The following is a 27,087-nucleotide window of genomic DNA, read 5'->3' on the forward strand; positions in this document are numbered from 1 at the left end:
TAGCTCCATTGTGGTGGAGGGTGGAGCAATTTGTAGCTCTCACTGGCTACCAGGATAAAGAAGTGCTGCAGAAGTTAATCTGTTCACTAGCTGAAATGAATCCACCTCAGGGAAGTCTTTGGATATTATGTCTAAAAAGGGATGCAAACCAGAGTAGTGTTCTGCATGGGAAAAATTACTCCCTGCATATCTTTTAGCCTCAGATGTAGAAACAGTGTCTGCTCTCCATAGCAGAGAGTAATCTAGTTGCTCAGGCCCATAGGAGAAGTCCCTTGGGTACTTCCTTCACAAGGATGGAGAATGCAAAACTTTACCAATATGCTGGGAGAGAAATGGAATGGCTATAAAACCGATTTCCTAAGTATCTGACAGCTTTGGAGTAGGGAAGGTGAGATTAGGTATGTTGGAGAGAAAAGGAATCACACCTTGCTCTAATACACTCTCATGCCTCACATCCTGAGAGAGGATATGGGGAGGTGAAACAACTGGCTATTTCAAGTTGTCCACTCTCAGGTGAGCAAGGAAAGAGTGGAATTGAATCAGGCCAGACATAAAGTTGGCCATGGAGAGGGGGAAAGGCTCAAGCGGTGTGTGTGACGCATCAAGCAGGAAACCTCTGATGGAAAGTGGTGAGCAAAGAGTATATCTTGGAGCACTGTCAACCAATGGTTGTTGATGCTAATTCAATGCCATCAGGCATCCCCAATGTGGGGTGCGCTGAAGAAGGAAACTTTAGTCAGTACAAAACAGCTCAATTGTTATACAGGACGGCTCTGAGGCAGCCCTGGGGGAAGTGACCCTGGCACCTGGACCCTCTTTGGCTAGATAGCACTGCTCTGCTCCTTGCTTGTCTGTACTGCCCTGCTCCATACCAGTTTGCTTTGCCCTACGCTGGTCTGCTTCACTCTGCTCCAGCTAGACACCTTCGGTATCTAACCAAAGGAAAGGCCAGCCGGTCATACCTATAGACAAAAGCTTATCAACTTGTAGTGAGGAAGAACTGGTTTAGGGATGTCTCATTAAGACAGAGCACGGGGTTTGGTTGGTTGTGCTTGTTAGTCATTTTTGCAACTGCAGTGTAGCATTAATTATGTTTGGTTAGAAACATTGTTCTATTGGCTTCCCTGCATCCTGTTGAAAATTTTGTTTATCACAGTCTGACCTTAGCAGAGTTGCTTTGTACTTTCTCAGGATGTAATTAGAGTTGAACTGAAGGTCCTAGCTGGGGACAGTAATTTGGCTGACTAGAAGGCCATGGAAAAGCTTCAGTGGGGTTGTGACTCTAGAGGAACACTCCAGGAAAAATTCAACTAAAGCAGAGAAAATGAGGAAGGAATATGGCTTGTGTGGAGGTAGCAGGCCGCTCAGCAGTTGTTGAAATATCTAAGATGAACCTTTCCTCAGTTGCACAGCAGCTGTTCCCTGCACTTCCCTGCATACTCTATTTTGTAAGAAGACTGAAGCACATGGGGAGGCAACCATAAAATGATACTGAATATATGACACTGTGTACTTCCTCTTCCTGTTGTGGTTGGATTTGAGCTAGAACACCTTGAGGAATTTGGCTTTGAGATGCAAGCATTTTTTTTCTCTTAGGCTAGCAAAATTGGGGACAACACACAATTTAGTATAAACTTCTCTTTGTTCTGAAAAAAGGAACAGGCTGGACAGACTTAGTTTTGTAGTGTAAAACAAAAACATTCTCTAAAATGGAAAGGGTTGATATCATGAAATTAAAAATCTAAAATATTCATGGAATCTGTATAGTGTGTGTGTGTGTGTGTGTGTGTGTGTGTGTGTGTACTTGAGACTCTGCTCAACTTCTTTTGAGAAGCATATTTTTAGGTTTAGGTCAGAGGAACAGGGGGAGGGACACACCCAACAGCTGTAGAAGCAGGAAATATCTACTCACAAACTGAAGAATAAAATCATGTAAGCCGAATATTTTGTTCCAACTACCATTTTTGATAAAGTCAATATTTGATAAATGTATGATTGAGAGTGGGGATGCTTGCTTTTCTTTGTGCAGAGTATGCAGGCAGCTTTACCTCTGCAAACTCATTGTTTCCTCTGGAGAGTATTTCTTTTAAGATAATTTTCCAGAGGTATTAGGAGCTAAGTCCCATAGGACAGCAAGGGGGGTAATTATGGGAGTGATGTTCACCTCAAGCTGAAGGAGGGTCAGTGAAGAGTTACTGACTGGCCTGGGTTTGACAAAGGTCAACTTGAATTGAACTATTGATGGCAGTATTTAGAACTAAAAAATATAGACTTTAAGAAAAGTGAAAAATGCAAACTGTCTTTGTTTATCATAATTTATATGGCTATATAAAAATAAGTGAATTACCTGCTACAATATCTGTGTATCTCTTGTAGTGATGCTGCAATCTAAATTTATAACAGGCCAACCAACTTCCCTGTAAGGAGAAGATGACCAGTACCCAGTTTTCAGGGAAGAACTTAGTTCTCTTTAAAGAAAATGAAACCTATATGGCAAATGGAAACTTAGTCCATGGGGAAACTTGTGTTTCTCTCTGGGCTTTGTTTGGGAACTATCTTGAAATAAGGTAGACATGTTTGCACAACTACTGATTGTTAGGGGAAGACGATCTCTGACCATTTGAAGGCCAAGGCTATAAACTGCAATTGACCCAGCTGCATTTTTGTAAATCAGACTATGTATTCTTTGCTATATTTATCACACATTTTTTTAAAAATATATTTTATTGATTTTTTACAGAGAGGAAGGGAGAGAGATAGAGAGTTAGAAACATCGATGAGAGAGATCGATCAGCTGCCTCCTACACATCTCCCACTGGGGATGTGCCCGCAACCCAGATACATGCCCTTGACTGGAATCGAACCTGGGACCTTTCAGTCCGCAGGCTGACGCTCTATCCACTGAGCCAAACCGGTTTCGGCTATTTATCACACATTTATGTTACCCGTGGCCCAGTGTTTCTCGAAATGTGGTATTTGAACTGCCTTCATTAGCATTACCTGGAAGTTGTTAAAAATAAAAATTCCTAATCCTGAACTTTAAAAAAATTATCTTTATTGTTGAAAGTATTACAGATGTGCCCTTTATTTTCCCCATTGACCCCCTCCCCCTCGCACCCGCACCCGCCCCTCCCAGGCTTTCACCACACTATTGTCTGTGTCCAAGGGCTATGCATAATCCTGAACTTGACTAATTAAAAATATAGGCATGGAACCTCAGGATCTGTATCTTAAACACCCCTCACAGGTTATTCTTATGCATGCTACAGTCTGAACACCCCAGTAGGATCTCAACTATGCTTCCAGGAATTAGGAGGGGGTCTGTGCTCATGAAGGTGACAGACTTAATGAGAGAGGTGGTGGTGACAACAACAGAAATCCCAAGTGAAATATTGGAGTTTCAAAGTCTAGCTATTCTACATTGTCTGTGTGTAAATTCTCCTTCTGTTGCCAACTAGCCTTTAGTCTGTTTTTGCAGGAAATAGTGATTTCCTGTAGGCTTTGCCTCCCTATGGAGAAGCCTGGAAATACTTTCCCTACTACTTGCCACTAGCTGAAGGCTGAGACTTCCACGGTGGGCTGCTGTTAAATTTTTTTTTTAAATATATTTTATTGATTTTTTACAGAGAGGAAGGGAGAGAGATAGAGAGTTAGAAACATCGATGAGAGAGAAACATCGATCAGCTGCCTCCTGCACATCTCCCACTGGGGATGTGCCCGCCACCCAGGTACGTGCCCTTGACCAGAATCGAACCTGGGACCCTTCAGTCCGCAGGCCGACGCTCTATCCACTGAGCCAAACCGGTTCTGGCAGCTGTTAAATCTTTAAGAAGGTGATCTTCTTTGAGCCAGGCAATATATTCTGCGACCTTTTCAGTTTCATTTTCCCCAGATACTGTAATGCAGTGATGGCGAAACTTTTGAGCTCGGCGTGTCAGCATTTTGAAAAACCCTAACTTAACTCTGGTGCCGTGTCACATATAGAAATTTTTTTATATTTGCAACCATAGTAAAACAAAGACTTATATTTTTAATATTTATTTTATATATTTAAATGCCATTTAACAAAGAAAAATCAACCAAAAAAAATGTCATAGGTTCGCTATCACTGCTGTAATGACTCCTTACTTAGGCATTCTGTTTCATTTTCTCCAAATACTACAATGACTCCTTACTGTTTTATTTGGACCGGCCTGCTGAGTGGCTTACAGGGCCTCTGATGCAACTTAGTAATCACACAAAGCTGACGAGAGCCCCAATAACAGTGAATGCTTTCTCCTTGCCTCACATGCCTGCCATGCCCAACCCAACATATGCTTACATACCATCAATCCCATCTTTCTGGCCATCTTTCCTTCCTTCTGCATGCTTTATTCTGTTACTAATCTCCTGCAGAAGCAAAACTGACACTTGTTCTTCTTCCAGTATGATTAAGCACATCACATACTGTAGTTTAGACCAAAATAAGTCTACTTTGCACTCTTAGATATTGCATTCTCTCTCTCTCTCTCTCTCTCTCTCTCTCTCTCTCTCTCTTTCTCTCTTTCTCTCTCGGTATAATAGTAGGCTCATCCTGACTAGTTCTGCTTCCAGAATAATAAACCCTGGAACATTTCCTGTAAGCCTGAACCCTCTAAAGATTGTTATCCCTGATTTTTTATATTCTGATGTCTGAAGACATGAATGATCTTTGTAAATATGATAGTTGTGTGAGAAAGTGGTTTTTTTTTTTTTCCCACCATGAAAAGACTAATATAAACTTGGTGTCCTTGATAATTTTACCTTTCTTTCCCTTTAAATACTTATAGTTTGAATATGGTGTGCCGGTCTTTCTGACTTCTTCAGAAAGAAGCCTGACAACCTTGCCCTGATGACAGGTAAAAGTTTGTCCATCCTTCCCTAAATGCAACAGTTTCTTGAGCATTTTTTGGCGGTCCCTTCCAGCTCTTTGTATCGTGCCTTCCAGAACACCTTCCATTACAGTAAAATGGAAGCATTATCATTTATCTCTGTAAAAGCATTATCATTTACCCAGTGGCCTAAACCCAAAGCCTGGAGTCATCCTTGACTCCTACCTCTCCTTACTTCCTTCTCTTCTCCCCTAAAAGTCTTTCATATCAGTTCCTAACACAACCATGACCTCTTTTATTCATTCATTTATTTACTTAGGTTCAATCATTTTTTATTTCTTACCTGTTGCTTTTTTGAAAACATCTTTATTGAGATATAATTCACATACCATAGAATTCACACATTTAATGTGTACAATTCAATGGTTCTACGTATATTCACAGAGTTGTGCAAACATCACCACAACCTAATTTTAAATATTTTTAATCACTCCAAAGAGCACACTTTAGCAGTTGGCTATAATCTCTTGATTGGGTTTCCAACTAGCTATTAGTTTAAGTTCTTGTGATCCATTCTTCATGTTACAGTCAGAAAGAAGTTTCTAAAGTGTAAATCTAAGTGTGTCCCATTCTACCTTAAAAAGCTTTCATAGCTCCTTACTCCCATTGTTGTCCTGATAGAATAAAACATCTTTAAGGTAACTCCAGGACCTGTAAAGGTCTGACCTCTTTCTTTAATTCAGGGATAAATATTATTTTAGAATCATCTGGGGATGGTGAAAGGCTTTAGAAAATTGTTTGAAATGTACTTGGACATTTCTCTCCATGAAGAGATAATGCTCAAATTGTACTAGATTTTCCACAGTCTAGAATATCTGGAGAAATAGTTTAATTATATATAATTTTACCCATTTTATAGTTTTTTATTGTTTGAGATTTCACTTTATCTATGAGCAGGAAACACGATCATATTTTCAGAGTTTAAGGTTTCTAAAGCTCATTTGGCTCAGGGTCTGTGGGCCCAGATAGTTAAACTAAGGGTTGCGGGAGGCTATTGGGAAAGAAGGAAAGAAGGACCATGGAAAGGGGAGAGAGAAGTCTATTAGGGGGAGGAGTGGAATGTCAATGCCACAGCAAGTCTGGTCTCTATTCCCTGGGCCACTTGCTTCTTGGAGGATGGGAACTAGGTGCTGATTTTTCTTGTTCATCTTTGAAGCCCCAGTGCCTGGCACACGGTAGACATATGGTTGGCAACAAATGCTGAATGGATAAATGAATAAACAAATGAATACTTCTAATAAAGCATTGTAGTTATTTATGTTTCTGTGTCTGTTTGATTCATCTCTGCTTAGTTAATCTTGTGCTCAGTACCTGTTGAATTGCCTTTAGTTTCATAGCTAGACAGGAATTAGGTTTGGCACTTGGGAGTACAAATTCTTACTCCTAGTTCAGGTTTCATGTCCCTAACACCATGTTGCCTCTTTAATGCTGTACAAATATTAAAATATGCCCCTGAGTGCTCTAAGTGTTTTTCAGGGGCTCACAAACCACAAGTTTCTTTATCTGATAATCAGTTTCATTTATTTTTAGCCACACCTCTCATTGGTAAGGAACATTTTTTTTTCTAGCAGTGAGTTTCAAATATTCAAACCCATGGTCGTTGTATTTTAGGTAACCGCAGTGTTTTATCTAACTTATTTTAAAGAGCGCAAAAAGTGTGTGCTTTTGAACCTGCCATGGTACTACAATGTCTCAGGGTTAACAGATTCCATCTGAAGAAGAGCCTAGTGTATTCACCAATATAGCACTTTGCCTCAAACTTCTAATTGGTTGAAAGAAGGTCTATTAAAACTGAAACTTTCAGAAAAACAACAGACTTTGCTCTTATGAGGCCCTTACCATTATTCCTTCTTTCCTCCATTTATCTCTCTGTTTTCATCCTCTATTTCTCTCACACACAATGCCAAACATGTTCAAAACTGATTTACACTTGTTTTCCCCCTCCAGCAACATTTGTCTCACAGTTCTTTACAACTTGCTTCTTCAGCTTTCTGCTCAAATAATGCCCTAACAGAAAGTGCTTCCTGACCACTATATAAAAAATGTGGCCTTCTGGTTCCCATCCTTTAGAGTTTTCTCCATAGCACATTAATCATCACCTGATATTCTGTATATTTAATTGCTAAGTTGTTTGTCTCACTCAATAAAATATGAGCCCCATGAAGACAGAGGCTGACTTGCATCCTTACTACCTAATTGGCACACCAATGACTATTTGGTGAATGAATGATTGATATATGACCTTTAATAACTGTCACTTTATTTATCATCTAAATAATCTATAATCTGTTCATAATAGTGTCTGCACAAAATAATGTCCTTCATTAACACTGTTGCCACAGTTATATTTTTAGGATATATCTAATTATGCCACTCACATGTATAAAATTTTTCTATTGTTTCTGACTGCCACTAGCCATGCTTCTCAATTTGAGGTATGAGGGGATGGAGAAGTCACAGGATAAAATAGCCATAATTCTATTTCAGAGGGCTAATTTTACTTTCAGGATTTTTTTTTTGGGTGGGGGTTCCAATTTTACTCATCTTTAAAAGTTTTGTCACATGCATGTATAAAGTCAAGAATGTATAGGACTTGAACTTTTCAGTGTTTTACTGTTATTAATTTACATAGAAAATATATCCCCATACAACTTTTTAAAAAATATATTTTTTTATTGATTTCAGAGAGGATTGGAGAGGGAGAAAGAGACAGAAACATCAATGATGAGAGGGAACCACCGATTGGCTGCCTCCTGCATACCCCCTACTGGGGATCCAGCCCGAAACTCAGACATGTGCCCTTGACCAGAATCAAACCCGGGTCCCATCAGTCCCTGGGCTGACACTCTAGCTAGCCACTGAGCCAAACTGGTTAGGACCTCACACAAGTTTTGCAGAACTCTGAAATAGTTATACAATGCAATGTTTCCAGAAATGAAGAGCTCCTAGACTTTTAGGAATACATACCCAAACTTCATTTACAAACTTCTATTTTTAGTATCAAAATGATATCCATTATTGTTATTAGATTTAATTCTTTAATAGTTATATGCTATTTTTTAAATACCTGTATCTCTCCAGGTTTCTCAGGCCCTATTACCCCATATGGCAAACATTGTTTCAAAATAATGGCAAAATAGCTAGTCAACGTGCAGCCATTACCCCCATGATTGAAAATAAAGAACCAAAATTTTAGCCTTTGCTCTAAACTATTTCTTAAACTTGGAGAGTCACTAAAAATCTTCAGGGTTTTTTTAAAAAAATTGTGAAGAGATGGCATTAGACATTCTCTACCATTGCTTCAGAGACTACAAATCAGTTTAACTTCCTTGAGTTTAGGTTTCTTATTTGTCCATTTCAAAACATTAATTTTATCTTGCAGGACACCAGTGCATATAGTAGATGCACAATAATCACATGTTCAGCTAAATTAATAAGTAGACCACTAAATTTGTCACAGGCCTGGCTTCTAATGGTTAATCAATGAATATTTGTTGAGGCAATTAAAATATCTGAAAGGAGCCTAGAAGGACAGAATAATCACCTATCTTCATTCACCAACATGAAGATAGTGTTATAATTTCATTTAAATTCACTTATGCTAATCAAAATATTGAATTTCCCCAGAATTTATTTTTTTTCTATTGCGACTATAAAAGACTTACACACAAAAATATCATATTGGCAAATACACATCTTTAAGGTCTTTCCATTTCTTTCTGGATTAGTGCACAAAGTGATGGACAAAGAGTCCATTTGGGCATCAAATAGTTTTACTGCAAAGTACAGTTTGATAAGTACTTAGCCTTCACCCACAATTTACAGGGTGAGGGAAAAAGTAGGTTTCTAGTTGTTTATATGGAAAATGATGCAATAATTAATAAACTCTGTGTTCCCATACTTCTGCTCCACCCTGTGTACTCAGTTCCTGATTAAATTATGGGTTTTGCTATTACGGAAATGCTGGTGGCCACATCTCAAGTGTCTCTTAAGTGAGAAAACACTGAAAAAAAGAGGAAGTAGTCATCATTTTTGACACTTAAAAACCAACTACGTTACACTTATGAAGAATAGGTGAGGTGATTTGCTTTATAAGTTAGATAATAAAGTTACATAATTAAGGTGGTGCAGTATTAGCAGAGAGGGAAAAAGTTTACCAATAGAACAAACTATAAAACCCAGGAACAGAGAAACATGCATTTGTGGAAACTTGGTATATGAAAAAATTACACAAAATATAGCAGGGAAAAACTGGACTATTTAATAAATGATGCTGACAATTAATTATTTAAAAATGAAATTGGATTTCTTTTCAGTATCATACATAAAAATCAACTCTTTGTGATGAAAATTAAAGAACAAACTCATCTTTCTTTATTGAAAAAAACTATTTGAGGAGTCACTTTCTGAGAACAAAAGTGACTGGCAAATGATTCTGAGGATGTTTCAGACTGCCATACTATTATATAAGTACTAGAGGCTCAATGCACGAAATTCATGCAAGGGGCTCAGCCCCCACTGCCACAGCAGCTGCCTCTGCCTCTGCCTCTGCCTCTGCCTCAGCCCCCGAGGCACCGAGGCTTAGTCCGGAAGGTCACCTGATCTAATTAGCATATTATGCTTTTATTATTATAGATTCAGACTTAACCTCCCAACAAGAAGATAGGTATGAATGTATGAATGTTTTCATCAATAGTTGCCCATATTATTGTAATACACTTCCCTGGTAGTATTTTGGATCTCTCTCCTCCTAGTGATTATACTTAAATATCTTCTAAAGACAAGAAAATAATTTGTTTGTATTCATATATTTGTATAATTTGGTATTACATAGGAATGAGATATAGCCTTGATGGTGAATTTCCAGCCCTAGTCCGAATATGATGAAATCAAAAAGCAATTCACTTTATCCATTAAATAAGATTTAGAAAAACAATTTGTATTTTTCTTGGGTCATTAAAATCAAACACCATTATATAATGGAATAGAATGATAAGTTCACGTGAATTTGAAAGGTAAGACATGAGATGTCAAAGAAATCCCATAGGGTTGAGGGTTACTTTGATCTCTGTCTCCCCATACAGTCCCCCTTCAAGAACAAGGAATGGCATTTGGCCACAGCTTGACTCTTCCCAATTTTTTCTTCCAAAATCCGATGCTCCATTTTCCCCACTTCCAGCCCTATTACTTATGCTCCCCCAAACACATCTCTTCGCACTTTTTTTCCAACTGTATTCTACCTGTAATCTTTTATGTCTAGCCACACACACACACACACACACACACATGCACACACGCACACATGCACACACAACATGATTCTGTAACACCTCCGTGTGGACAAGCAAATCTAGATTTCTAACTAGCGATATGAGTCTACCCATATAATTAACCATGAAGATTTTGGCAAACTAGTAAGACAGAAAATACAGGGTGTCCCAAAAACATGTATACACACTTTAACTACTGATAGCTCAATTGATGTTTCTTTTCAGCCAGACTAAACTTTGAACAAAGGAAATTCATCGTAAAATGCTACTGGAAGTTTGAAAGCACAGTTGAAGCACCAACACTGCCTTTGGAATTATTCAAAGTGCGTATACATTTAATTTTCACTCTTTTTAACTCACTTAACTTTCACTCCTTTTCAGGTTTAGCCGATTTGTAATAATGGCTGAAGTCAGACTAAGCTTTAAACAAAGAAAATTTATCCACTAGACTTTTTTTTAATGGGGATACAGAAAAGATAAAGTTTACAGTACAAAACCTGTCAAAATGAATTGAGGGGCACAGATACCCAACGAAATGATTCTGGATGTTTGCGATTCCATTGCTTCCTGTTAGCAGCAGTGCGTGAACTAGAGCGGTCATCAGTTTGAAAACAGACATGAACAAAAAAAATTATTCATTTCTGTAGATTCCTCTAAATTTTGAAAATGATCTGTATGCTAATAAACACTGGCTTTATAATCATTCGATGTGTATATACCTTTTTTTGGGATACCCTATGTACTAAATATAACCCAAAAATTTACTTGGGAGAATTGAAAAATCCCCCTGCCTGCTACTCCTTGGGCTTAGTGAATACACATCTTCTTCTCAAGTACAACATATTCATTACGTATTTTTAAGAATTGCAGAGTAAATGGTTGAACCTAGACCCCCGATAATGGCGGTATTCTTTGTTTTTGAGTTAGGGCACCACACGGCCCACAATAAGGATCTTTAATGAAGCACAAAGGCTTTTACTTAAAGTGTCCTACATGTTAAACATTTTGTCTAATTTAACCCTCATAACTCTTCGGCACAGGTGTTCTCATTAGCAATTTTCAGCAACATGGCAGCAGCGGTGGAAGCGAGGCGGGTGGTAAGAAGATTCGGATGGGGGGATAAGGACACATTTGTAATATCTTAATCAATAAAGGGAAAAAAACAAAAAACACCCACACACAAAAACAACAATAAAAAAGAAGATTCGGATGCGGAGATGCTCCAGCGACCTGCACCCCGTTGTCGGAGCTCCCGCCTCGGAGGCCACTGAAGGAGACCTCCGGGGTCACAGAACCTCTGGACCTGTCAGAACCACCACCTTGGCCCGGTGGCCACACTGGAGCCCACGTCGAACCATGAGGACATGAGACGGAAAAGGTGGCACCGGGTATCCTGGCATGTTCCCACCCCCCCCCCCCCCCGCCCGTGGAAACCCACGTGCTCGCTGCGGGGAAAGTTTCACCCCGTGAGGCCTGCGGGCCAGATGCCTCCCGCCGCTGCCTGAATGGGACCCGCCGCGCTGGGCACAGCCCGCGCCGCGCCGAGAGCTCGAAGCCCGGCAGGTTCGGTCCGGTCCTTGGCGAGGCGGGAAGAGACCAGGACCCTCTCGGTTGTGAGAACATAGTCACTCGGAAGCCTCCCGCGCCCCTCCCGGGACAGGCCCTCCGGCCTCCGCTACGGGTTCGCCCCCCACAGCTCAGGCGCCCGCGAAGGGCCCGCCGCGCGCTTCCCTCCAACTTCGCGAGGCGAAGGGGCGGGCCCGGCGCCGAGGCCCCGCCCACACCGCGCGGCGCCGGATTGGCCCCGCCCCCTCGGGGACGCAGGCGGCTCCTCTTCCTTCGGTGGCGCAGGCCTCGGCCGCGGCCCTGGTTTCGGTTCCCGCTACGGGGCTGTCGTGGGCGGCCGCAGGAGCGGGTCCGGGCCCTGCGAACAGCGCGCCGCGCGCCCCCCCGCCGCCCCGGGAGCCGCTGGCCGCGGAAGTGACGTGGGGTCCAGGCAAGAGTTTGTTTGAATCGGTTCCCGGCCGGACCTCGCGCTCGCCGCCCTTCGGCCACCGCCGCGGAGGGAGGAGCTGCAGGGCGCCGACGGGGAGACCTCGCGCCCGGGGGGCCGGAGCTGAAGGCGCCGCGCGGAGCCTGCGTCTGGGCCCTGGGTGCGGCGGCCGTCGGCGCCGGCGCGGGGTTTTTTTCTCCTTCCCCCAATATGGCAGCGGCGGGCGGCGGCGGGCCCTCGGCGGGGACTGGAAGGGGCGGCCGAGGCGACCGCTGCAGGAAGGTGTACTTGTTCGACCGGCGCAAGAAGGAGTCGGAGCAGGGCGACCGGGTGGTGCAGGTCGGGGAGCGCTCGGACTACGCGGGATTCCGCGCCTCGGTGCGCCAGGTACGCGGAGGGATGCTCAGGGCGAGTTGGGGTCGGGAGGGGGACGAGAAGAGAAGCCCAAGTTTCGTGCTCAGGGCCATAAACCTGTCACCGGCCCTGACCCTGCGGTTTTCGGCTTCTCTCTCCCGGGTGCCCGCCATCTCCGTGGCCGAGGGCAGGAAGCCTCGGGTCGGCGCCCGCCGGGGCCTCGGAGGGCAGACCCGGCCTCTCCGTTGGGCCTCGCTCTGCCCCGGGGACCTCGCTGCCCAGGGTTTGAGACCTCGGGTTTCCTCGGGCCGGGCGAACTCGGCACTCCGCTCGTGTCTCTTTCGTGTGGAGCTTTTATTGTTTAAAGAGGAGAGCAGAGTTATCCCGGGTGGCTGTCAGGAGTGTGGCGATGGTTGAAAGTTGTGAAATTCCTGGAGTCGATTGACTTCAGGTTCCTCACATGAGGCGGTAATTTCGCGGGCCGCCTGTCAGGAGCGCCGGCGGGGTCCTCCCGGGGCGGGAACCGGGACTCACGGTCGCCGCGCAGGTGGGGCTGGCTTTCTGGTCGTCGGAACCCTAGTCCCCGGGACTTCCTGGGCCCACCCGGAGGGTGTCCGTGGGCAGCGGTAGGCCACCGCGGAAGGGTGTGTGTGAACTTGCTTTGAAAACGAATGACGTGCGAGGAAACCAACCTTGAACCGTGCGGTGTTTTGCAGGGGGGAGGGGGCGTGCCGCCTGAGCTTTCAAGGTGGGAGGGTGCCCTGCCCGGCGTGAACCGCTGGGGGTTCTTGGGACGCTAGAACGAACTCTAAGCTACCAAGGAAAGAGAAGCTGGTGTGAAAGTGTGTTAACCTGAGCGGGCACATGTAGTGCTGGAGTTACTGAAATCAAGAACCGGGCAGGTGACCTGAGAGGCAAGGACTTGGGCTTGTAGACAGCCGTATGCCCGGGGTCCAGAACTGTGCCTGGCGCAGAGTTAGGATGCACATTGGAATGACGGCAGAAAGTGTGTGAACTTGGAAGTTCATTCTGTTCCGTGATGTGGAAGACTCCCATGTGTTTTTAAAGTGAGTGAAAGAATGCGTATCTTTTTTTTGATGAGCGTTTTGTACTCAAAACCATCCCACCAAAAGGAAACTTTTCATGTTATTTTTTGATTGCAAAAATATCAGCACAATAAAGAAAATATGGAACCCAGAGGGGAAAAGTAAACCTTTACTCACTGTAAAATTTATAGCCACTGTTAGCACTTGGGGTTATTTCTTTGTATCCTCTGCCCTCATTTAAAAAAAAAAATTATTAAACTTATTGGGGTAACATTGGATAATAACGTTATATGTTTCAAGCGTACCATTCTATAATACATCATCTGTAGAGTGTGCTCACCACCAAAAGTCTAAACCAGTGGTTCTCAACCTTCCTAATGCCGCGACCCTTTAATACAGTTCCTCGTGTTGTGGTGACCCCCAATTTCATTGTTACAAATTGAACATAATTAAAGTATAGTTATTAATCACAAAAACAATATGTAATTATATATGTGTTTTCTGATGGTCTTAGGCGACCCCTGTGAAAGGGTCATTCGACCCCCAAAGGGGTCGCGACCCACAGCTTGAGAACCGCTGGAACCCTTATTTTTTAAAAATATGTTTTTATTGATATCAAAGAGGGAGAGGGAGAGAGAGAGAGAGAGGGAGGAACCTCAATGATGAGGGAATCATTGACTGGCATGCCCACACTTGGGATGGAGCCGACAACCCAGGCATGTGCCCTGACGGAATTGAACCATGACCTCCTGGTTCATAGGTGGATGCTCAAGCCACTGAGCCACTCCAGCCAGGCTAGACCCTTATTTCTTAAAATAACTGTAATGCATGTTTATTTTTTCACTTAATGTTGTCACTATCTTTCTATTTTAATGTAAGTCTTCATAATCAAAGTTTGAAATGATCTGTTTCATATTACTCTTTACGTAACGAAATCTCCTTTTGTCGATATTTACATTACTTTCAGTTTTAAGTAATATTATGATAAACATCTTTGAATACATAGTCTTTCATACCTTTCTTTAATTTAAAACTGTGATTTTCATCATGGCACATATAAACTAATTACTAAAATTCTTCAGCACACCAAAAAAATGTATTATGTTTTTTGCCGATCTGACAAAAAAAAGTATAATTTTGATTCACAGCGGACCGCTATTGTGTTGGCTGTAGTCATTTTTCTTTTATTTGATAATCTAAAAGAAAAGAGGTCAGTGCCAGGTATTGCATGTTTTAAAAATTATTGTGGCACACCGATTGAAAATCACTGGTTTAGAATCTTAGAAGTGAAATTCCTGGATCAAGGGTTCATAACATTTTTTAAAGTTCTTGATTCATATTTTTAAATTGTTTTTCACATAGGTTGTACTAATTTACCTTTCCTCTAGAAATAAATTCTCCCCTGTGAGAAGTTTGAGTAACTGGTGGATAGGAAAAGTATTATTAATTTCTTATTACAGAGTAGAAACTCACTTTTGGAGATGGTGACTTAAGTTAGGGAAAATGGATAGTAGAGTTAAATTAGGATTCAAACCTAGAGTCCATATTCTTTCTGTTATACTAACTCTGCTACAAATAAAGTTCTTTGTTATAGAGAATAGATATATTTATTCCATTTCTTCAATATTTTAAGTTGAAAATCAAGAAAAAGTTTTTTTTTTTTTTACTAATTCTTTACTTTTTTCTTCTTACTTTTTCCTGCTAAACCAAAGGTTAAATTTGATTAGCAGTGAGAAGGAAAGCTAGTAAGAAAAAAAAAAAAGCTTTACTTTTTCTTTTTCCATTTATTTATTTATTTATTTATTTGAATTTATTGGAGTGACAGTGGTTCGTAAAACCATATAGGTTAAGTGTACAACTGAATAAAACATCGTCTACACGTGATATCGTGTGCCCCATTGCCCCAAGCAATGTCTCTTTTCCCTCCTCCAGAAGGTTTCTTTTTTCTTTTATTTAATTTTATTGTTTAAACTATTACAGATAGTAGTACATATGTCTCCTATTTTTTTCCCCATTGAACTCCCCCCACCCCCGTGTCTGTCCATTGGTTATGCTTATATGCATGCATACAAGTCCTTCAGTTGATCTCTTACCTCCCCCCTGCCCCCAACACTCCCCAGCTTTCCCACTGTAATTTGACAGTCTGTTCAATGCTTCTCTGCCTCTGTATCTATCTTTTTGTTCATCAGGTTATAATGTTCTTTATTGTCCATGAGTGAGTGAGATCATGTGGTGTTTTTCTTTCACTGCCTGGCTTATTTCACTTAGCATAATGCTCTCCAGTTCCATCCATGCTGCCGCAAATGGTAAGAATTCCTTTTTTTATAGTAGCGTAGTATTCCATTGTGTAGATGTACCATAGTTTTCTAATCCACTCATCTGTTGATGGGCATTTAGGCTGTTTCCAAATCTTAGCTATTGTAAATTGTGCTGCTATGAACATGGGGTGCATATATCCTTTCTGATTGGTATTTCTGTTTTCTTGGGATATATTCCTAGAAGTGGTATTACTGGGTCAAATGGCAGTTCCATTTTTAAATTTTTGAGGAAACACCATACTGTTTTCCACAATGGCTGCACTAGTCTGCATTCCCACCAGCAGTGAAGGAGGGTTCCTTTTTCTCCGCATCCTCTCCAACACTTGTCATTTGTTGATTTGTTGATGATAGCCATTCTGACAGGTGTGAGGTGGTACCTCATTGTTTTGATTTGCATCTCTCCAATGATTAGTGACTTTGAGCATGTTTCCATGTGTCTTTTGGCTTTCTGAGTGTCCTCTTTCGAAGAGTCTATTTAGGTCCTTTGCCCATTTTTTGATTGGATTGTTTATTTTCCTTTTGTTGAGTTGTATGAGTTCCCTGTAAATGTTGGAGATTAAACCCTTACGGAGATAACATTGGCAAATATGTTCTCCCATGCAGTGGGCTTTCTTATTGTTTTGTTGTTGGTTTCTTTTGCTGTGCAGAAGCTTTTTATTTTGATGTAATCCCATTTGTTTATTTTCTCCTTAGTCTCTCTTGCCCTAGGATCTGTGTCTGTAAAGATATTGCTACAACATATGTCTGCAATTTTGCTGCCTATGGATCTTGTAGAATTTTTATGGTTTCCCCTCTTACATTCAAGTCCTTTAGCCATTTGAGTTTGTTTTTGTGTATGGTGTAAGTTGGTGATCTAATTTCATTTTTTTGCATGTATCTGACCAAATTTCCCAGCACCATTTATTAAAGAGGCTGTTTTGACTCCATTGTATGCTCTTGCCTCCTTTGTCGAATATTAATTGAGTATAATGGCTTGGGTCAATTTCTGGGTCCTCTATTCTGTTCCATTGGTCTATATGTCTGTTCTTGTGCCAGTACCAGGCAGTTTTGAGAACTGTGGCTTGGTAATATAGTTTGATGTCTGGTATTGTGATCTCTCCAACTTTGTTCTTTCTCAGGATATCTGTGGCTATTCGGGGTCTTTTTTTATTCCAGACAAATTTTTGGAGAGTTTGTTCTAGATCTTTGAAATATGCCATTGGTATTTTAATAGGTATTGCATTGAATCTATAGATTGCTTTAGGTAGTATGGACATTTTAATGATGTTGATTCTACCAATCCATGAACATGGTATGTTCTTCCATTTGTTTATGTCTTCCTCTGTCTCTTTTTTCAATGTCCTGTAATTTTCTGAGTATAGGTCTTTTATGTCCTTGGTTAAGTTTATTCCTAGATATCTTAATTTTTTTGGTGCAATGGTAAATGGAATTGTTTTTTTCATTTCTCTTTCTGTGAGTTCATTATTGGTGTATAAAAAGGCCATAGATTTCTGGGTGTTAATTTTGTATCCTGCTACATTGTCAAATTCATTTATTAGGTCTAGTAGTTTTTTGATGGAGTCTTTGGGGTTTTCTATGTATAATATCATGTCGTCTGCAAATAAGGACAGTTTTACTTCTTCTTTTCCAATTTGGATGCTTTTTCTTTTTTCTTCTTGTCTGATCGCTATGGCTAGTACTTCTAGTACTATGTCGAACAGAAGTGGTGAAAGTGGGCATCCTTGTCTTGTTCCTGTTCTTAGGGGAAATGGATTTAGTTTTTGCCCATTGAGTATGATGTTTGCTGTAGGTTTGTCATATAAGGCTTTTATTGTGTTGAGGTGTGACCCTCTATTCCCACTTTGCTGAGAGTTTTTATCAAGAAAGGGTGTTGGATTTTGTCAAATGCTTTTTCTGCACCAATTGATATGATTATGTGATTTTTGTCTCTCAGTTTGTTTATGTGATGTATCACATTTATTGATTTGTGGATATTGAACCATCCTTGCATCCCTGGAATAAATCCCACTTGGTCATGGTGTATGATCTTTCTAATGTATTGCTGAATCCTATTTGCTAGGATTTTGTTGAGGATTTTAGCATCTATGTTCATCGAGGGTATTGGCCTGTAGTTCTCTTTTTTTGTGGTGTCTTTATCTGGTTTTGGGATTAGGTAATGCTGGTTTCATAGAAAGAGCATGGAAGTGTGCCTTCCTCTTGAATTTTTTGGTATAGTCTGAGGAGGATAGGTTTTAGTTCTTTGAATGCTTGGTAGAACTCCCCTGTAAAGCCATCCGGACCAGGACTTTTGTTTGCTGGAAGATTTTTGATCGCTGTTTCAATTTCTTTGGTAGTTATCAACCTATTCAGGTTTTTTGACTCTTCTTGGTTGAGTTTTGGGAGCTTGTATTTTTCTAAGAATATGTCCATTTCATCTATGTTGTCCATTTTGTTGGAATAGAGTTTTTCATAGTGCTTTTTCATAATCGTTTGTATTTTTGTGGGATCAGTGTTATTTCACCTCTTTCATTTCTGATTTTGTTTATTTGGGTCCTCTCTCTTTGCTTCTTGGTGAGCCTGGCTAAAGGTTCATCAATTTTGTTTATCCTTTCAAAGAACCAGCTCTTGGTTTCGTTGACCTTTTGTATTTTTTTTTGGTCTCTATGTCGTTTATCTCCACTCTGATTGTTATTATTTCCTTCCTTCTGCTTACACTGGGCTTTTCTTGTTGCTCTCTTTCTAACTCTTTGAGTTGTAGGGTTAGATAATTTATTACCATTGTTTCTTGTTTTTTGAGGCAGGCCTGTAGAGCTATGAACTTCCCTCTCAAGACTGCTTTTACTGTGTCCCATAGATTTTTGGATTGTTGTGTTTTCATTGTCGTTTGTTGCCATTATGCTTTTTATTTCTTCTTTGATCTCTCTGGTAACCCAGTCATTGTTTAATAGCATGCTATTTAGCCTCCAGGTGTTTGATTTTATTTTTATTGTTTTTATTGTAGTTGATTTCTAGTTTTATGCCATTGCGATCTGAGATGGTGCTTGATATGATTTCTATCTTCTTGAATTTGAAGAGACTTTGCCTGTGACCCAATATATGGTCTATCTTTGAAAATGACCTATGTGCACTTGAGAAGAATGTATATTCTATGGCTTTGGGGTGAAATGTTCTGAAGATGTCAATTAATTCCATTTGGTCTAGTGGGTCATTTAGGATTGATGTTTCTTTGCTGATTTTTTGTTTAGAGGATTTGTCCAGTGGTGATAGTGGGATATTAAAGTCCCCTACTATGACTGTATTACTATCAATCTCTTCCTTGATATCCTCCAATCCTCCAGAGGTTGTTGTTTTTTTTGTTTGTTTGTTTTTTAAATGTATTTGGGTGCTCCTGTTTTGGGTGTGTATATGTTTACCAGAGTTATATTTTCTTGTTAGATTGCTCCCTTTAGTATTATGAAGTGGCCTTCCTTATCTCTTGTTATGTCCTTCACTTTGAGATCTAATTTGTCAGATATAAGTATTGCTACCCCAGCTTTTTTTTCATTTCCATTCTCCTGAAAAACCTTTTCCATCCCTTCACTATCAGTCTGTGTGAGCCCTTTTTTTCTGAGCTGGGTTTCCTGTAGACAGCAGATATATGGGTCATGTTTTTTTGTCTACTCAGCTATCCTATTTCTTTTGATTGGGGCATTTAATCCATTAACATTTTTTTTTTAAAATATATTTTATTGATTTTTTACAGAGAGGAAGGGAGAGGGACAGAGAGCTAGAAACATCGATGAGAGAGAAACATCGATCAGCTGCCTCCTGCACATCTCCCACTGGGGATGTGCCCGCAACCCAGGCACACGCCGTTGACCAGAATCGAACCTGGGACCCTTCAGTCCGCAGGCCGACGCTCCATCCACCGAGCCAAACCGGTTTCGGCTAATCCATTAACATTTAAAGTTATTATTGATAGGTACTTGTTTATCGCCATTTTTATTCTTTTTTTTTTTTTTTAATATATTTTATTGATTTTTTTTACAGAGAGGAAGGGAGAGAGATAGAGAGTTAGAAACATTGATCAGCCGCCTCCTGCACATCTCCTACTGGGGATGTGCCCGCAACCCAGGTACATGCCCTTGACCGGAATCGAACCTGGGACCTTTGAGTCCACAGGCTGATGCTCTATCCACTGAGCCAAACCGGTTTCAGCGCCATTTTTATTCTTTACACCTGCGTTCCTTCTTCCTTTCCTATTTCTTCTTTTTACAGCAGACCCTTTAGCATTTCTTGCATTGCTGGTTTGGTGGTAATAATCTTCCTTAGTCCTTTTTTGTCTGTGAAGCTCCTGATTTCACCCTCAATTTTTTTTTTTTTAATATATTTTATTGATTTTTTTACAGAGAGGAAGGGAGAGGGACAGAGAGCCAGAAACATCGATGAGAGAGAAACATCGATCAGCCGCCTCCTGCACACCCCCCACTGGGGATGTGCCCGCAACCAAGGTACATGCCCTTGACCAGAATCGAACCTGGGACCCCTCAGTCCACAGGCCAACACTCTATCCACTGAGCCAAACCGGCTACGGCTTCACCCTCAGTTTTGATTAATAGCCTTGCTGGGTACAGTATTCTTGGATTCAGACCCTTCCTTCGCATGACTTTGTGTATTTCATTCCATTCCCTTCTTGCTTGATGCGTTTCTGTTGACAAATCAGTCGCTAATCTGATGGGGGATCCTTTGTAGGTAACTTTTTGTCTCTCTCTGGCCACTTTTAAGATCCTTATTTTGTCATTGGTGTTTGTTTGCCAATTTAATTATAATGTGCTTTGGTGTCAGTCTTTTGGGGTTCATTTTGTTTGGGACTCTGTCAGCTTCTTGGATTTGTATGAGTTTTTTCTTCCCTATATCAGGGAAGTTTTCTGTCATTATTTCTTCAAACAGGTTTTCTATTCCTTGTTCGGTTTCCTCTCCTTCTGGCAACTCTATTATGCGGATATTGCTTCATTTCATGTAGTCCCAAAGTTCCCTTAGGCTCTCCTCCTGTTTTTTAAGCTTTTTTTCTAGATCCTGCTCTGCTTGGGTATTTTTTCCTACCTTGTCTTCTATCTCACTGATGCAGTCCTCTGCTTCTTCTAATCTACTGTTGATGCTTTCTATTGAATTCTTTATAGCAGTGATGTCATTTTTCATTTCCTCTTGGTTCTTACACATATTGTTGAAATTGTCTTCCATTCTTTTCAGCCACCTTATGACCATTTCTCTGAATTCTTTCTCTGACATATTGCTTGCTTCCTTTTCGTTTTCTTCCTTTTCTGGTGATGCCTCCTTTATTTCATTTGTGGGCTGTTTCTTTGTCTCCTCATGATCTCTCTTCTCCCGGTGTCTGGTTATGTAGCTCTCTCTCCTGCGTTGATTTAAAGGCAGAAAATACAACACAACAAGGCACAATGCACAAGGCACTGAACACAAATGTATTCACGATACTAATAAACCCAAATAAAGGTGACCACCTGAGAAGAAAGAATTAGGGGATAAGAAAAGAAAAAAAAGTGCAAAAATGATATTGAGAAAAGGAAAAAAAGTAATCGAGAGAAGAAAGAGAATAAAAAAGAAGTGGGGAAGAACTATTGATATGGGGAGAAAACTCCAGTAGAACAACAACTAATCCCTAATAAGGCAAACAACAAACACCCAGAGATGAATGCAAACTACAAACAACAACTAATAACAAGCGAGGAGAGAAAAAACAGAAGGAAAAAATAAAGATAAAAACAAAACAAAAAACAAAAAAAGGGAAACAATCTCACAAACAGGCAAGCAGAAAAACCCAAAACACTAATCAAAAATCAAGCAAACAACAACAATAGGACAGAGAGAAAGCAAGGCAAAACAAAACAAAACAAAACTACAGTAGAAAAAAAATAACAATAACAGAAAAAACAAAAAAAAGGGAAGAAAAAAATTTTGATAGTGAAGAAGGCGAAGAGCGAGGTGTGTATGGACTTGGACCAGGGGATCGGAAATTAGATTTATAAGTAGGATGAATTTTTAACAGGTGGTAAAAAGAAGGAATAGGGAAAATCTAATTCAAGAATAGGGTAAGAGAACAGGACAACAAAAGGGGAAAAGTGAGGGGTGGAGTGTTGGCATAAAGGTAAAGTTGAGATAGAGTAAAATGATGCTAAAGGAAAAATGAAAATAGAATGTAGAACATTAATCCCAAAATAAAATAAAGAGAAAATAAAATGAAGCTTTTTTAAAAAAGGATAAAATAGTGGTAATAGTACTAATTAAAAATAAAAATATAATAATTAAGAAGGTAAAATCAAGTGAGAAAAAAAAGAAAAAAATTATTTTCTTAAGTAAAAGGTCAAAAAATAAAAATGAGCAATAGTGAAGGTCATTCAGTTCCTCTACTCTTCTGTTTAGCACGCCTTTTTCCTGTTAGGTAGTCAGGACAGTATTGAAGTTCCCTGCGATACACTGCTCCTCCGTGTCGTAAACCACAGTCCTGATTTTAAAGCAGGCAATATTTCTTTGTTTCCCAGACTGCCTTTATTTGTGTTTACAGAAGAGTCAATTTGTGATTCAGCCCCTGGGTGGCAGTGTTTCTGGATTGACCTCTGGGGCTATAAGTCCTCTCTAGCCAGTATTTAGGTTTTGTTTTCCCTGTAGCACTTAATACTGGTTTGGGAGAATCGACTGCCCCAGATATAGTTCCCTGATCTTTACTCCCTGCTCTGATCCCCAGGTTCCACAAAAAGAACTTTTCCCTGCAGTCTCTGAGAGTGTCCCCAATTGGGTGATCCTATGTATTGGGTTTAGTAAACAAAATCAAGGATTTAAAGAGAAAAAAAGAGCCAAAGTAAGTGCGTGAGCTCGCAACTTTTACTGTCCAGCACTGCGCGCAATTCTCCAAACGTCTATTCCGCACGTCCTTTTTCCCCTGGCACTAAGCTGCCGGCACACTGGTAAAATCCGAGGCTGCCTTTTTGTGCCCAGTCCAACTATGGGCTGATTTTTAGAGTTCCCTTCTGCCAGCAGCCCTGCAGATCCCCTTCCACACTCGTGGATCACAATGGCCCCAATGGTCATGGACTTTGTGGGGCACAGGCTTCCCCTGTGTGCGTTTCTCCAACCTGGATTGCAGACCTCACCTTTCCCTAGGGGAAATCTGACCTTTCCGTGAGGAGGAGCAGGGCTCGTCTGAGTCCACGTATTCGTGCTGCTTGAGATCCAGTGTTCCCAGGTTTGTAGCTGGTCCCTGGGTGGTGGTTGCAGGGTCCCGGGATGTATATGCTTCCGATAACAGCTACTCTCCCCTTCAAGATGGCGTGGTCTCCTCAGCAGAGCTGGCCGCTCTGGGAGAGATTTCAGCAGCAGTGGAGGCTGCCTGGTCAGGGGAGCCCAGCCCGACAGTCTCCAACAGTCCCCTGGAGTATAGCTATCACTCACCCACAAATTTACATTCTCCATATGTCCACACACTCTCCTTTCGTTCTCTCACTCACACACTGTCTTGCAGTCTGCCTTCCTGTTGGCAGCCATCTTCAAGCTTTACTTTTTTATTCTTGAGGACTTTTTAAAGCATCATTAGATTATGCCAACTAATATAAATGTTATGTCCATTACATACAAAAAACACAAGACACTGAAGTAAATTACTGAATTAAAGCGCAAGGTTTATATAAATAACTAGAGTCCCGGTGCACGAAATTTGTGCACTCGGGGGGGTGTGTCCCTTAGCCTGGCCTGCGCCCTCTCACAGTCTGGGAGTCCTCAGAGTATGTCTGAAAGATGGCATAGGCCCACAGGCCTAAGCCGGCAGTTGGACATCTTTAACGCTGCTCCTGCCACCGCTGCTGTGCTCGCTGGCCGTTATCCTGGCTTCTGGCTGGGCGGTGATCCCACCGCCACTGAACACCAGGGGGCAGCTTCTGCATTGAGCGTCTGCCCCCTGGTGGTCAGTGAGTGTTATAGCGACCAGTCATTCCGCCGTTTGGTTGATTTGCATATCAGCCTTTTATTATACAGGACTAGAGGCCTGTTGCACGAAAAGATTCGTGCAATAGGCCTTCCCTTCCCCTGGCTGCCGGCACCAGTTTTCCTCCGGCACCAGTTTTCCTCCGGCACCCGGGACCCAGGCCTTCGCTCTGGCCAGAGCTGCCTTCAGTCTTCGCTGTTCTGGCCGGAGCCGCCTTCAAGCCTTCGCTGCTCCGCCTGGAGCCACCTTCAGTCTTCGCTCCACCACTTTGCGCCTACGTATGCAAATAAACCGCCATCTTAATTTGCATATCTTGCTGATTAGCCAATGGGAGGCATAGTGAAGGTACGGTCAATTACCATGTTTGTCTATTATTACATAGGATAAGCAGTGAAACTGGGATTGGAATCTAGATATGTTTTATTCTAAAGCTTGTAGTATTTTTTTCTTTGTTTGTTTGTTTGTTTAGACCGGGGTGGGCAAACTTTTTGACTCGAGGGCCACAATGGGTTCTTAAACTGGACCGGAGGGCCGGAACAAAAGCATGGATCGAGTGTTTGTGTGAACTAATATAAATTCAAAGTAAACATCATTACATAAAAGGGTACGGTCTTTTTTTTTTTTTTTAAGTTTTTTTCATTTCAAACGGGCCGTAGGTTGCCCACGGCTGGTTTAGACCTCCACAATGCCCACGCTATCAACTAAAGCTTTCAGTTTCTTTGTTAGGAGAGGAGGCAAAATAGTGTACTAAATTAAAATTTTTCATTAAAACTCAAATCAGTAATTTTATAGTGCTAGAAAGTATTGTGGATCCTAAATTATTATTTGGGGGAAAACTCATCTTGTGGAAAAGGGAGCAATCAAGAGGGAAAAAGAGGAAAGAGTAGGTCTGTAAGAAGCCCCTAGACTTGTGGTAAGCAGCTATCGACTCACCTGAGCCTTTGTGGTCTTTCAGAATCAAAGATTAGAAAATGACTCATTTGGGTAGTTCTTAAATATGTCCAGACATTAAATCCCATGTATGTAAACCCTCCTCTCCTGCCTACTATACCTTGTTACCCTACTGTGGCACTTGCTATAGATACCATAGTACTTTTTTTTTTTATATTGTATGCTCCTTGAGGACAGGAGCCTTACCTAATAGTTTATAGCTGTTTAGTTAAAGAATCAATCTCTTATTTCCATCAAAAACTTTGAACATAGGGTACATTATGTTAAAAACGCCATAAGATGAAAAGAAAATTAGTAAAAGAAGATAGATGTAGAAAAGAATAGAATAGTAACGAGGAGGGTTAATAAATGCATTTTCATTTGATAATATATTACACTAATGCTGAGCCATGAAATCAGCTTTGAGTTTCTTAGAGGTCAAAACGATGAAGGAAAGATAAGTGATAGAAAATTCGCACTATCCATAAAAAAGAAACATTCCCACTGCTAGGGTAGCAAAGCTTTAATTTGAGTAAAATTTCTCCCTAGATTCCTCACAAATCCTGCGTGATAAAATGGACAACATCCTTACAGATAGGAAAGGCTGCTTCTTATCTTATCCTTTAGTGCAAGGTAGGTTGTGTTATTTAGGGTAGTACAAACTGCTTTAACCAGTTACCACCAAAATTTTGGTAGATGACTCAAGTGTAGTAAGTGTTCCTGGTCTGTGGATGGTCAGGGATTTGTATGAGTTTGGACAGGGACAAAGCCATCTATAATAATAAAAGTGTAATATGCAAACCGACCGAATGACTGTCTGTCCGGACGACCACACCATGACACGCACTGGCACCAAGCCAGCCAAGGCAGGTGCAATGCAATTGGTCGGGGGGCCCCGCCATCACCCCATGATCGCCCCACAGAGGGAGGCCCAGCCCACCCTCTGCAGGGAGATTGATGGTGGGGCTCTGCAATTGATTACCCCAAAGAGGGAGTCACAGGCCACCTTCTGCGTGGTGATTGATTGTGGAGCCCCGGCCGGGTGGGCGGGGCCTCCCTCTGCTTAATAAAAGGCTAATATGCAAATTGAACGGCGGAACAACTGGTCGCTATGATGTGCACTGACCACCAGGAGGCAAACGCTCAACACAGGAGCTGTCCTCTAGTGGTCAGTGTGCTCCCACAGGGGGAGCACCACTCAGTCAGAAGCCGTGCTCACCGCTGGCGAGCACAGCGGCAGTGGTGGGTGCCTCTCCCGTCTCTGCGTCAGTTGGACATCCCCCGAGGACTCCTGGACTGCGAGTGGGTGCAGGCCAGGCTGAGGCACTCCCCCAAGTGCACGATTTTCATAAAAGGCTGCTAATATGCTAAGTGTCCCTCCGTCCGACTGGTTGCTATGATGTGCACTGACCACCCAGGGGCAGACGCTCAACTCAGGAGCTGCTAAGCTGCAGTTCTCAGGTGATGCACCCCAAAACCAGAGAGGAGGGAGCCCGATTCCTCGTGGGGCTGTGCAATTCCACCTTCGGCCGTGTGTTATGTTGTTACTGGGGCACTGTCAGCCCCGAATTTGGTTTATTGCACACTTGCGTTTGCGTTCCACACCCTGTACAGCAGCAACTTTGCAGAGTGCCCTCTCGCACTCCAGGACCCCTTGTGGGATGTTGGAAAGCTGGTTTCGGCCCGATCCCCACAGGCCAGGCCAAGGGACCCCACCTGCTGGAGGGACCTGGCTCACTCCGCAGACGCCTTTCGAGCCACGGTGCCACCCCAGATGCAGCTGGCCAGGGAGGGATCGCAGAAGGTTGGTTCCAGGGTGTATCCAGCCTGTCTCACCCAGTCCTGCCCCACCGGCCACTTTCTAATTAATTTCCTTTCAATGTGCATGAATCGGTGCACTGGGTCACTAGTTAAATATAATGCCATTGCACAATCTTAAAGGCTAGTTTGCAGTTTCAGAGCAATGCATTGAACTATATAGTTTCTGACTGACTTAATCCATGGGTGAAATTTAAAGTATTTGAAGATTCTATGGACTGCAAGTTAGCTCCTCATAAATATTTCTTAAAATTAGCTTTGGGGAAAAGTTGGGCAGCAGGTAGTTTGAAGCTGACTTAAAGACATGGAAGGCATATCCTCTATACTACTCATTAAAGGTAGATTAATATACTTTAACAGTTAATCCAGAAAAAGATGTGATTGCCCTGGCCAGTTTTGCTCTGTGGTTAGAGTGTCGGCCCATGGACTGAAGTGTCATAGGTTCGATTCCTGGTCAAGGGCAGGTACCTTGTTTGCAGGCTTGATCCCTGCCCCAG

At 41.7% G+C, this 27,087-nt stretch overlaps 1 protein-coding gene across 2 annotated transcripts in view; it reads left to right on the forward strand.

Annotated features, from left to right (window-relative positions):
- Positions 1 to 12,074: 12,074 nt before the first annotated feature.
- Positions 12,075 to 27,087, forward strand: part of SMCHD1 (structural maintenance of chromosomes flexible hinge domain containing 1) — a 152,621-nt gene continuing 137,608 nt past the window's right edge. The window contains exon 1 of one of the 2 annotated variants that reach the window (XM_070420560.1): positions 12,075 to 12,560. In XM_070420560.1, the coding sequence (XP_070276661.1) occupies positions 12,384 to 12,560 (177 nt within the window). In that variant the 5' untranslated portion in view covers positions 12,075 to 12,383. The remainder of the gene's footprint in view (positions 12,561 to 27,087) is intronic. The other variant, XM_070420559.1, reaches the window with a different exon arrangement.

The sequence above is a fragment of the Myotis yumanensis genome, unplaced genomic scaffold (assembly GCF_028538775.1).
Source record: "Myotis yumanensis isolate MYYU_CA2020_CCGP unplaced genomic scaffold, mMyoYum1.0.hap1 SCAF_7, whole genome shotgun sequence".
Classification (NCBI taxonomy): domain Eukaryota; kingdom Metazoa; phylum Chordata; class Mammalia; order Chiroptera; family Vespertilionidae; genus Myotis; species Myotis yumanensis.